General features: G+C 40.5%; 1 protein-coding gene across 1 annotated transcript; it reads right to left on the reverse strand.

Moving 5' to 3' along the window:
* Nucleotides 1-2,742: 2,742 nt before the first annotated feature.
* On the reverse strand, nt 2,743-13,477 carry LOC137264951 (uncharacterized). The gene is made up of 9 exons (XM_067800299.1): nt 13,446-13,477; nt 11,492-11,549; nt 10,131-10,182; nt 8,630-8,810; nt 7,828-8,057; nt 6,257-6,523; nt 4,643-5,016; nt 4,264-4,579; nt 2,743-3,008 (listed from the first exon to the last, which is right to left on the reverse strand). Exons 1-9 carry the CDS (start codon nt 13,475-13,477, stop codon nt 2,743-2,745), a joined length of 1,776 nt encoding a protein of 591 aa, XP_067656400.1.
* Between the last annotated feature and the right edge of the window lie 470 nt (nt 13,478-13,947).

Below are 13,947 nucleotides of genomic sequence, written 5' to 3' on the forward strand. Positions count from 1 at the left end.
GTTCGAGGATTTCGAACTGTTCCATGCTGGGAATGATGACATTAAAAAAACGTAATCCGCACAGCTGGTCCAATTGTACTTGTTTCTTTTGTCGTTTTGTTTTTTTAAAGTTGTGAGCTTGAGAAGAACTGTTTTTGTCCATAGTAAACGGATGTGCTCGACTTTATTGCCGTGTAAGAGTGGCTGTTTTTGCTATACACTGCCATACACTACTACACACTGCCAACACAGAAACACACCAAGAAACAAGTCCAACATTAAAACAAAAATACACGAGTACGCGGGCGCATTATAATATCTACAAACCAGAACTTACAATGCAAAAGCTATTACCATTACCAAAACACATCGCACAGACTTTTAGTTCAATGTATCTACCAAACAATCCAGTGATGTCTGTACATGAGACAAGACATTAAATGAAAAGCTCCCACCAACAGTTTCGAATATCACATTGAGCAAGTAAACTACCCAGTGCATGTTTTGAAATAGTATCTGCAGCCAATCATATTCCTTCCCCAGTTGACCATGGTTGGAGCATTTGTCCGTTTTGTGGTGTTCTGATGTCGAGAGATTCTGCTCCCTGTTGATTGGTTCATGTGACACAGAGTAAATGCAATAGTCAGTATGCCAGCAGAGAGATCTATGTCAATGCAGGTAGATTGATTTATTGTGCAGAGACGTGTCTTTTTGTATGGCAGGTGATTTTTGCCCAAGCAGCTTGGTTTGTAGAGGACTCCAATTTTGGCATATGATATGAAAGAAAGCGAGGAGGAGGGTTAATTGTAAGCTTCTGAATGTATCAGAAGTGATTAAGAGTTATCTGATAGACCATGTGAATAGCTACCGCAAGAGCTTAGTCGCAGTTATCGACCGTGAAGCATAGTTTTCTAATACTCTGGACAATGTTATTTCATCAAATATATTAGGAATGTTAAGTTTTTATTAACTATAACATTGAAATTTAGTTTTTTCTATACTGTGTTAAACATGTGACACCAAATGAATTGTTTGTTTTATATATCAGTACAAATTTAGTCCTCTGCTATGTATAAGTAGTAAAACTACAATGGTAGCCATCTTGGCAGCCATTTTGAATTCTGGATAATATGAAATAATTCCATATAACATGATTCACTCTAGAAGTAACCAGGAAACAAAAACAACTAATTCTAGTTACAAGAATAATGAAAACTTTCAATAAATAAATAACCACCACACATTTCCATGAAAAGCTAGAGAATCGCTATAATCCCCTGTCTCAAAGAATAAGCTGTAAAACAATATATTACCACGACATGACCATAACAATTATTTGTTTTGTGCCCAACCCACCACCTTAGAATAGACAAATGTAAAAACAACCATATAAAGTATCAACATTGGATGTAAATGGACACATTCGGTGTTATTTTTTATGTAAATTTAACTGCTGAGAAGGCAACACATAATTCAAGATGATGGCCAAAATGGCAGTCATATTGATTATTTCCAGAAGCAAAAATCTGTCAAAACTTTTATACATCCTTTAACAATACACAAAGGCAAAATGAAAGTGATCAGATTAATAGTAGTAAAACTGTCCATGATTAACTTTGAGATGTTTTCGGGCAGCAAACCAAATGTCATGAAAATGCTCACAGACACCCACCACATAAAATGGCCTGTGAAAAAAAGCTGATACCACAATCGGGTTTTTCAGCTGCCTCCTCCTGGTCTACAACCATAAAATGTGTTGTTTTAAGCGATCTGTCTTTTGGGACGTCGATACCGTCCGAAGCATATTTCCTAAACTATTCGTGAAACCTTCATCAGAATTGGTACACATATCAAGCATGAGAGACAGGTTTGCCATTTTGGGTTTAAACTCAGACATGAATCTTTTACGGTTTCAACCCAAATTAGGCTGTGGGTATGAGGATCTCATCTTGTTCGGACCAGATTACCTCACACTATATATGCTAGCTTCATCACACATATCAAGCATAGATGTGCCATTCAATGTTATACCCAGATATGAATTATATTTTTTTTTTTGCCGTATCCATGGACAAGTGACTTGGGCTATGACTATGAGGATGTCATCTTGCTCGGAGCAGATCTCCTAAACTATACTTGCTAAATTCATCAACCTTAGAAATTAAGAAAAAGATACTCGAAGTAACGAGAAATTAATCGAAGGAACGAAAATATGACTGAAATAACGCAAAATACTGGAAATTACAAGTTTTTGAGAGAAACTTGAAGTAACGAGAAAATATTCGAAATTTCAGGTTTTTGACTGAAACTCGAAGCAACGAGAAAGTAATCGAAGGAACGAAAAAATAATTGAAATAACGAAAAAATACTCGAAATTTCAAGTTTTTTTTAGAGAATCTTGAAGTAACGAGAAAATGTTCACAGTAACGAGAAATTATTCGAAGCAACGAAAAAATATTCGAAACAACGAAAAAGTACTCGAAGCAACGAGTAAATAATCGAAGTAACGAGAACTGTCTTTGACAAATATTTTATGCTACAAAAGTTGCAGCATTAGGCTTTCGTAAAATATAACAAAAAGTATGTTTGGAATTCCACTTTCTCAGTAAATTGCAAATTCTAGTACCTGAGTGTCATCCGAGATTCGAACCCACAGTTTCAGAGCGAATTTCCTAACCGCTATCATATAAAGCGATCTAACCCACTCAGATACCGCGGCTTCGCCTGAAACGAAATTTAGGGGACGGGTACTCGAAACGATAATCATAGCCGATCGCTGCTCTTCTTTTCAAAGATGTCATGTACAAACATCGCCACCCTGTCGATGTCCATACACACAATGAACACAAACACGAACGCCAAGATGGCGATCCCTGTCTTTCCAATTGCTTGGGCTGAAGGACGGTCATCTGAGGCAGAAGTCTTGGACCGTCTGTATGCAGACACCTTCTTTCTGTCTAATGCAAGATCCATATGTTCCAGGTCCAACAGGTCTTTGAACCTGCAGCTACATGGACAGTCTGTAACCACTGTAGAAAAATAAATTAGAACATGAAACTTCTAATCGGTAGGGGTAGAATTATGACTCTTTCACAACTTATCAAAACGGTAAACAGGTGATAAGATGAGAGTGTATATAATAAGATTCGGAAAGGTAAATCCGAATACTTTTATCCGAGTACATTTTATAGGTGGTTTGCATTTCCATTAGGGACACGCGCATTCGTGACCAACTCGTGTCTTTCCGGGACAAGCCGAATACATCTTGGAGTTTACGGAAAGGGGCGAGTGGTGGCGAAAGGACATGTGCGCAATATTTATCATGTAAAGTAAAATACTGCCACTGTGGTACCAAAACACATTTATCCTGTGAAATGTGTCGTTGTTCCAAATATTTTCGAAAATTATAATATTTGGAGTTTTAGAAAAAATGAACAAACCACAAATATTCGATGTCACAAAAATTGACATCAATTGAACTTCTCTGCTAAGTATATAGTCATGTCACACGATTGCCGTTTTTGTTAAGTATTGTATTTGTCTCTTACCGTTGCATACACGATGTTACGAACGTCAGTTCGAGATAACAATAGAATTTCGGAATATAGGAATATAGATAATAACATTGATTCGTTATATAGGAAGTTCATGGTATAAAACCACGTTTTGTAAGCCCCGATAGAGATTCTCAAACGTCAAATTTTAGAACTGATTTTGCTTTTTTTATTTATTGATAGATGTGAATCCCTGACATACTCACGGTAGACAATTCAGTGTGAGTTGGTAATAGTTGTTGTTTATCCAAATAATCAAGCTACATTACATCAATCACCGCCCGTAACAGGTGGGATTCAATTATAAGCAATCAATGAGTTAATCATTCATGCAAACCAAACCTCTTTGTCTACCAGTACCCGCGTGTTTGGTCGTAAGAGCTGAAATGCTACAGAATTTTTCCTTCAGAATGAGGACGTGATTTTAGTTTTACCCCGCTTTCAGCAATATTCCATATGTCACGGCGGTGGTACCAGAAATGGGCCTCACACATTGTACCCATAAAACGACTAAACCACTAGTCTATTCCACCTCCCCTTTTCCTGTAGAATGTGCATATGTACTTTAAAGAGCCCTCGAAATTCTGGTGTTCTGGAGACGTGGTTGGGAACGTTCCATCATACACGACGTCGTAAGTAGTTGCTCATAGTATCAACCACTTGGCTTTTAGGGGTGCGACCTTAAACTTTAAGCAGAACACCTATAACACCGAATATGATAGACACGTACCATTAACAATTGATTTGGTTGGTGCCAAAGAAACATCGTTCAATGTTGTAATGATTCCGTTGGGTATACCCGAAGTCACCATCTTTTGGTCACTAGACGTCATTGAATCCCATGAACTCGGAACTTTACTTGGAAAAAGAGATTCAGTCTTTGTGGAAAGCTTGGAACTGGAATCGGGCCACCCCAACTCTTTCCTGTCAGATAAACTTGACGATGTATCGGTAACAAACATCCTGGCCGTTGCGTCGACGCTTGGCATCAACGTCGGAGTCATCTCAAGCAGGGATGCCGACTGAAACGATGAGTCGCTTGTTGACTGAACGTCGGGCAGCAAGGACGAAAACGTCTCTGTCACAGAAGCTGACAGATGCTTTAAGACGACAGTTTCGTGGACACCTGATAATAACGTCGAGGTCATCTCATTCCCGGATTCGTACGTTGACTGAAACGATGTGTCGGCTGTTTCAGGGACACTTGGCACCAACAGAGAGGTCACAGACGCGAAAGGTGTCTGAAACGTGCTATCGACTGTTATGTGGACGCTTGTAGTCAACGGAGACGTCACCTCGTGTATGGGCGTTGTTATGATTGAAGAAACACTCCCCGGAGCAGGCACTGGGGAAGATGAAAGCAGCTCTGTTTGAGTAGAAAGTGAAGTTGCAGATGACGCTCCCTCGACGCTCGAGTTGCAGGAAACCACCGGCACCATGTTGTCATTGGGTGTAACATCCGGGGCAGTCGACTCGTACACACCTGAAAGACACACCAACCATTGACGCCCATGTACAACCAGTCTCGACGAACAACCTCCAGCTCCCCCTCACGCTCACACGAACACATATCGCATCAAAAGTCAAGAAACTGGATTACAGCTTGGGGTATTCAGAGTAATGATATTCAGATTGTTATTTCAACACCGTTGAGCACTGATCGCGGAAACGAGGCGCTATACAAATCCACCATTATTATTACTAATTGTTTTATTAAATTACACAAAAACTATGTTGCGATATCGTGTTACTGAATCGACACTGCTAGATTCCTGCAAAATCACAGCTGCCCGTTAACAAACCAAACAATCAATTTGTGAACAAAACGTACAATAACACGGTAGAGCAAAAACTTGTTTTGCTAAAAGCAGAACGATCTCTATGTTGAATTACATCAGTCACAGAACTATTGCCAACACATAGTTCTTGAACACGATAAACATGATCAGGGGATTACACTCAGCAATATTACAGCTATATGGCGGTGGTCTGTATGTGAGGAATCAAGTGCATGTTTATTTTCGTACGGTATGCGCTTTTTGCTTTGGGGGGCAGAAGAGTTGCGTCCCTTTAGTGTTGGAGTGAGACAAACCGAAAAACACGGACACAGGCATGAAAACATAAGCGACTCGGCGCTAAACCTCAGTCACAAGGTATCACAATGTCTTACTAACTGCATGTTTGCACGGAAAAACAAAAACGGAAGCAACACACTTTGTTATATTTCCTGCATATATACTGTTGAAATAATTCGTTTTGGTCATTAACGAACACTGTAAATAATCGAGTCTGGACAAGACAATCTAGTTACCAGCACCATCGATTTACATAACAAGGATACGATGACATGTATCAACCGTCAGGGAGCCTGACCCCCCGATCCCGTTAGTCGCTAGTTTGTCGTACATTAACATGCGCAGAGGTTATGAAAGTACATGCCAATACAATTTCGGTGGTACACAGGGCGCCTTTTTGTGATAGGTCTCTTTATAGGAGTTTGCAATGTTTAAGAACATCTGATTATTTGTTTATAAAAGTCTACTTACAGTATTCACAAACGTATAGGACCGGAATGGTTATCGCAAAACCCAAACTGCAAAATTTAAATTCATAAATCAATACTGCAGCCATTTAGCAACCTTGAAATAATGAACTCCAGAAAAAAAAACTGAATTCATTATGGGAATCGAAAATAGGATTCAAGGATGCAGTCACCCTATTACCTTCGATGCATCTTTTAACGTAAGTATTTGTTCCACTGTCAGCTACCAGGACGGGGTCACTTTTAACGAAAACCGACTCCCGGGCCAAAAAGTAACAGGCTGGCATGGTAGGTGATGCTGTTTGATGGAAAGCCACACATTCCATTGCCACTGACGAATAATTCCTGCAAGCATCCATGCATTCTTGCGTTGTTAACCCTTTCGTCCTCCAAGCTATCGTTAGACCGGAAGTCGTGTGTAATTTAAACAGTTCAAATGTGCATTCCCCTGCAACGAAAACGGCATGAAGAATTAGGACAAAATAAGAATTCATTATGGGAATCGAACCAGGATTGTCAGCGCGACAACAACCCTAATCAAAATCAAATGTACACCGATGTCCCTTTGCGATTCTTCACATAAGGGGTAGATAACTCTCAATGGCTAAACTGGACAATGGCTTATCAGACTATCATAGTTGATCTACGAATCATTCCGAATAGAAGAGGTGACGGCGCTGCTATATTATTGTTGCTAATTAATCGTCTAAGCCGAACAGTCCTTGTTTAAGCATTAATACAGAGCGCCAGGCACGGAGAAACATGTACCATATTTCAGTCTTTTGACATGACGCAGCTGAGGATCAAACTCGCGACCATCCGCTATCCGAGCGAACGCTCTCACCACAAAACCACGAAGGCGGGCCTATTTAGATCAAACGACCATGGTTCTCTCATCCTTCATGCGCGGCCTTCGCGACCTTGGGTTAATGGGATTGTGTTTTTGTAGCAAAATTTTAAGATATATTGATCTAGGTTTTGAAGTCCAAACGGGGAGTGGGATACCCTAATGTCTAAAGTGCTCGCACGTCGCGGTGAAGATCCAGGTTTGATACCCAGCATTGATGCATTGTAGGAAACCCATTTCTGGAGTTCAATGGCCATGATATTGCGGTAATATTGCTAAATGCGACATAGATACCCAATCTCATTAACTTACACTGACGTGCTTGAATAAATCACAAAAAATACAAATTATAAAGATCACGTCTTACATTCTAAGTTCAATGAAAGTTTCCAGAAAACTGATCTGTTATAAGAACGATGTTTAGGAGCATTGTCGGTATTGTGTAGAAACTACCATACCCGTGCTCAGAGACAACCCATACTAACGTCAAATTAGGGACCTTTCATAACTTTCTGGCACATGGCGGTCATGATTATCGTTATGGAGTAGCATGTACGAAGTGAATGAATCCCCCCAGCAATACAAAGTAAGTGACAAACCTTGTCATGTACAAAATCATGCCCTTCCCCCCTCGCAAACACACCCACACACACCTCACACCTCACACCACACACACACCTCATCTACTGAACCCCCCTACACACCTCCCACCCCACCCCACCCCACCCACACACCCAACACAACACTCACACACACACTCACAACACACACACGCGTACCCGTGCACTTGCAAAATGTTGATGACCCCCATCCTCCTCAGTACAAAATGGTGACACCCACCCTAAAAACCATCATCACCACCATAACCATAAATTATGAACTGTCCCGTATTAGACAATTCACACCTGTGTATTTCTCGCAGACAGTGTGGTATTTCGAGTTGCACGCCCTAGTCCTGAAGCCAGAAACCTCTGAATCGTGAAGTCGAATACATCTGTGAGTGGCAAGATGGTCCGGCTCAGTTGGGGCACCCCACTCGGCCCACCCGAGAGGTGCACAGTCCGAAGACCATCTGAGACTCGACTGGTTGTCATTTGGTTGAGACTGGTGTAGTCCTGTCCAGTAATCGTTCGTCCTGTAATAAACATCATGATCAATTTCGCTTGTGAAGGATGAGTGAGTGAATTAGGTTTTACGCCGTTTTTACCATTGGCAATATTCCAGCAATATCATGGCGGTGGATATCGGAACTGAGCTTCTCACATTGTACCCATGCTGGATTGGAACCCGGACCTTCGACTTCACGAGTGATCTCTTTAACTACGGGGCTACCACACCGCTACTCCATGTGTGAGGGCTATCATGTGGTATCATGCAAAAAGATGTTCATTGTTTGTAAACTTACTGAAAGGTTGGTTGGTTGGTTGGTTGGTTGGTTATTTAACGTCTCACTCAACAATATTTCAGCCATATGGAGGCGGTCTATAAATAATCGAGTCTGGGCCAGACAATCCAGTGATCAACAGCGTCAGCATAGATCACCGCAACTGAAATACGATGGCACGTGCCAAACAAGTCAGCGAGTCTGACCACCCGATCCCGTTATTCGCCCCTTTAAGACAAGCATGGGTTGCTGAAGATCATTTCTAACCCAGATCTTCACGGGTTTGCACAAAGATGATCGAAATTCTTAAATACAGTACTCACAAAAGTGAATTATTTTTCCAGTCAGCCGCGATTTCCTGAAAGTAGTTATATTTGGTCAATGTGTCTGGAGTGAGCATGTGTTGATCTTGAGCTTGACATATTGCATAAACCTCGTTCCAGGTTTTAAAACCTGGGTAAAGTGTGTACTTGATAGGGGTTGTTGGTAACGATGCTGTAATGCCTGCAAAACAATAAACAACAACCAGCATTGTTATCTGAAATCACAAAAAATTATAATAGTGATACGTCTATAGCTCTATATTTCCATACACCAAGTGCATGCTGAAAGCGCTTACGAAAGTGCAGTTCATTATTATTCCGGATAACCCAAGCTGACTGTGTAGCGCTAAGTTATACTCACGATCAAGCGATAGGCTTAACAAGTACATGTGTCTCATTCACTCACCACCATTCCCCAGGTTTATCAGAGACAGAAAGAGAAAGTTCTTGTGTCTCATTTGCAACCATTCACCAGGTTTATCAGAGACAGAAAGAGAAAGCACATGTGTCTCATTCACCCACTACCATTCATCAGGTTTACTAGAGACAGAAAGACAAAGTACATGTGTCTCATTCACTCACCACCATTCATCAGGTTTACCAGGGACAGAAAGACAAAGTACGTGTGTCTCATTCACTCACCACCATTCACCAGGTTTATCAGAGACAGAAAGAGAAAGTTCTTGTGTCTCATTTGCAACCATTCACAAGGTTTATCAGAGACAGAAAGAGAAAGCACATGTGTCTCATTCACTCACAACCATTCATCAGGTTTACTAGAGACAGAAAGACAAAGTACATGTGTCTCATTCACTCACCACCATTCATCAGGTTTACCAGGGACAGAAAGACAAAGTACGTGTGTCTCATTCACTCACCACCATTCATCAGGTTTACTAGAGACAGAATGAGAAAGTACATGTGTCTCATTCACTCACCACCATTCATCAGGTTTACCAGGGACAGAAAGAGAAAGTACATGTGTCTCATTCACTCACCACCATTCATCAGGTTTACCAGGGACAGAAAGAGAAAGTACACGTGTCTCATTCACTCACAACCATTCACCAGGTTTATCAGAGACAGAAAGAGAAAGTTCTTGTGTCTCATTTGCAACCATTCACCAGGTTTACCAGGGACAGAAAGAGAAAGTACGTATGTCTCATTCATTCACCACCATTCACCAGGTTTACACAGACACAGAAAGAGAAAGTATGACTCATTCACTCATTAGAATTCACCACTTCAGGGAAAGGTGAGCCCGATTTTCTGATGTACTGTTAAGCGCTCGTCCGGCTTACAAACTTCAGAAAAAAGAAGCCACGTGTCTCTGATGCACTTTACACCATGCAGCGGGATAACCAGATATAGAGAAAGAAATCACGTGTTTCTGATGTACTAGTGTTGAGCGTGCACGTGCCCGTGCCCGTGGTGCACATTACATCATGCACCAGGATAACCAGATACAGAAAAAGAAAACACGTGTTTCTGATGTACTCACCTCCGTGCACCAAGATCACCATCAGCAGCTTCATTGTAGTTCTGTTTAGTATCTAAACGAGAATATGACAAACGAACTTAATAAATGCTGCTTTATTGAACAAGCACACTACAACGGAAATCAATTGATGCTCTAATCAACTGACAGTTTTTATTCATGCTGGGACATATGTGGGAGCGTGATGCAAACCATAATCGATTAGAGTCAGCAAATAATTTATTCCTCTATCTTCCAAAATTGCAAATCTGACATTTTGCAAAAGACCCAGTACAGAACTTCTAGTTCAGCTGTCAAATTCTGCCCCAATCTCTGAGCGTGTGGGTTCAAGCAAGGATTATAAACAGAGAAATTATCAGAAATCTACTTTACGGAGAAAGTGTAATCCCAAATATAACACACGTTGCATCTACACTGTAAGCACATTTGCACCACTACAAGAAATATTCAAATCATCCTTTTTAAAATTTAAAGTTAAAATGAGAACAACTATACTGAACAGCAAAAGAGTCGGGGCGCTTCCTTTTTGTCAACTTTTTAAATAGAAGACATAAACACGAACGCTTACTTTCACGAGATTTCCTTTTTTTAAACTTCCGTGTCCCATAACACTTTAATCTTTAGTTCAATGGTCAGACAGAATAAATGACCTCTCAAACCAAAATAATGTGCTTCTAGTAGGTATTATTCCAGGTGTTTCTATGAACAACTAAAGTTAGTACCAGTTGTCTAGTTCATATGGCATTTTTAACAACGGATTGTCGATGATATTACTAAATGAGACTGCGTTTTCCTCCAACCACACTGCCATAAGATTCTTTATTTACAAATACCAAACTTATGTTTTAACCATTATGTATTCGTGTCCTGGTTGTAAAATCACAACAGGCTGAACAATAAGACGCTAGGCATCCTTTGTGCACTTTGAGCAGGATATGAAGCCTGTGAAGTCACGTTATAAATATTCATAATAATAACAACAAAAATAACTTGATTTATCTGAGTGTTCCCGGACAGGTTTTGTGCAGGTTCTACAGCGGCAGTATACACTAATCAGGAAACTTCCTTTCTGTCCATACTGATCAAATTTGTCTGAAGGTTGTCATTCACCGGATCATCCGGTTCTTAATCAAGAGAGAGGCGGTGGAGTAGCAATCACCCCAAAACCTGCTTTCTATTCCCACTTGGTACAAAGCGTGAATCAGTTCTAGAAACAGGATGTAATTATGTAAATGAATTGTCACTAACAACATATGAATTACTATCATAACAAAGAGATTCTGAAGAACAGACTGTCGCGCTGATGAAGGTTGGAGAGCAACATACAAAGTGCAAAGTGAGGTCGATAGCAAAAACTTGAAGACCTGTATGAAGGTGAACGTATTCAGGTGTTCAGGTCCTTTATGTCCTGGGAGTAAATTACTGATGGCAGTTGTACAGTTGGCAGTTTAGGTCAGAGGTTTCTGTATGTTTCTGAAATGTATATTGGATACAATATATTTGCATGTTTGAGTGGCATTTATAGAAGTTGGAAGTCAGATAGAACAGGTATATGTGGATGACAACTTTAATTCTTGAGCACGACGTTTCGATAAAGGTTCTTTATAGTTTTCTGGTAGGAATGTTACGGGGAAGGAACAGGTGTTACATATACAACCGAAAACATATTAACAATGTGATGATAACGAATAAAGGACAACAAAGGAATTAGAGGGGAAAACATTAAGACCGGTGGAAGCAAGCCAGTGATACACAGCTTCTCGTATACATTTCCCGGTTCTGTGTATCACTAGTTTCCACGGCATGATCTGGAATTAAAGAAGTTGTCATCCATATATACTTCTTCTATCTAAGTACAATGGTGGATACAATGATTTACAATTACATTTGTCAGAGAACAAAAGTAGCTTAATGAATCACATTTGTTAAGTAAGAGATCTCATATGTGAACATGAGAATGAAGAACGCCTCCAAAAAGTTTGTGTGTGATTAAAGAGATCTACAGGTGTATGGTAGGGTATACACCTTGGGTGTCACGAGAAATTTCAAACTTTCAAATTGATCTTTCTTCTTTCCTGTTTTGTCAGAAGGCTAGTTGCAGCCATTGGTTTATCAGAGAGTCTAACTCTCTACCTGTAAGATTGGAAACATCCCTCTTGTCCTACAGTTTTGTGAAGAGATTGTTGTCACGCTGAATATATATGCAGAGATTAAAATATAAAACACATGCAGGTCTCATCTAACTCAGATTCTTGTTAGTAAATCAGGGGAAGTGAATGTGTGATTTCCCCATCAACTTGTAGAGGTTATTGCTGGGTGGGGCGTTTGGCAACAAAAACAATAACTTTCTTCTGCAAATTATGCACGTGACAGGCTTACTCTTTGTGACAACGTCACTTATTTTATCGATCCTTTTTGTTTTACTGCCATCAGTATTTTGCTTTTTCCCGTCCAGTGGAATCTGATTGCGGCAGATAATCAATAGAGCCTTGTTAATCTCTGGCGCTGATTTTTAAGAACGTATAACAGAACAATCAATATATCAGAGAACAACCACACACTTGCCCCTTAAGTGTGAAGGGAAATCGAATACAGGAGTATAATAAAAATATTATTTCTATGATCAATTGTGTTTGTTCAAATTCAACATGTATGCTCGAACTAGTTAACACAAATATACGTCAAAGCAATCAATCAGTGTATGTATTGTTTTTAATACATCAGCGGTGAGTTCACATGGCATACATACTGAGAGACAAAGGTTACTGCGACATGGAGTTCTCTTACTGGTAATCTTGTGGTTTTCTTGAACCAGCTCAAAATCTGAAGAAAGCAAGAAATATTCGGAGAATAAATGACCAGCGACGTGCACTTACAAAAGTCAAGACATACACACGCTCATCCTTTCCATTTCATGACTTGATATGGAGGGCAGAGTAAAAAAAATCATTTTGTCCCGGAAAAAGTCACGATTCAGGGATATAGACAGATAGAGAGATATAGGTATTTGTTTTGTAGTCCATTGAACATTACAAACTGGCGCAAAGCAATGGACATACATCGCAGTGGCCGCCCACCAGTAACGAATCCAGGACAGACCGATGGATTCTAATCTCGCACCTCTGCCATAGGTTCCAGCCAACAACCCTTATAGCCCGTGGTATACTTAGCAACAGTTCTACGACGTGGCATCCGTTAAAGACGGTCAATTCGTAAACCTAACATCAACGTCACCTGACATCCGGAACAGTCATCACTTGCCATAGGGAGCAGTGCTGAAGAGGTTTCGTCACCAGTGAGTCACTTATCCTTCCTCACCGAGCCGTGTCTTCAGGGGCCTTGAGGAACATTACAACAGGCAGTGTGTTCTGGATGGGTTTGTGGAAGCGTTATGATCTGGGATGAGCTAACAACTGCAGCAAGGATGCCACTGTTGGTGATTGAAGGCAACTTGGATGCTTTCCGATTCCAAGACGAAATTGTGCATGTGGTCGATGAGGACGACCATGTGGCGACACTATACGTTACATGAGTTGCACAACAACTCAAAGCAATGTTATGCTATCCTGACTCCTTTGATTTGATTCCTCCAACAACGTTGCAAGAACTCGGGAATACAGAATGATCTTCCATAAGACCTTCATAAACGTGGACTCTGTTATTCCAAGGTGCCAAATCTATATCAGCGCCCTATATGCCATGAAATGCAACTCACGCTTTTCATGAGAGGCGACTATCGGGATAGGGTGGTCAGGCTCGTTGACTTGGCTGGCACTTGTCATCGTATCCCAAATGTTAAGATCGATGCTCTTGCTGTTGA

Source organism: Haliotis asinina, chromosome 15 (genome assembly GCF_037392515.1).
Source record: "Haliotis asinina isolate JCU_RB_2024 chromosome 15, JCU_Hal_asi_v2, whole genome shotgun sequence".
NCBI classification, from domain to species: Eukaryota; Metazoa; Mollusca; class Gastropoda; order Lepetellida; family Haliotidae; genus Haliotis; species Haliotis asinina.

Excerpts from the sequence above, each read along its gene's own strand:
- LOC137264951 (XM_067800299.1), bottom strand. The coding sequence starts at position 13,477 with ATGTTCCTCAAGGCCCCTGAAGACACGGCTCG. Across the intron at positions 10,183-11,491 it reads ATACGTTCACCTTCATACAG|ATACTAAACAGAACTACAAT; the intron begins GTCTTCAAGTTT and ends ATTCTCGTTTAG. Across the intron at positions 5,017-6,256 it reads CGTTAAAAGATGCATCGAAG|GTGTGTACGAGTCGACTGCC; the intron begins GTAATAGGGTGA and ends TGTGTCTTTCAG.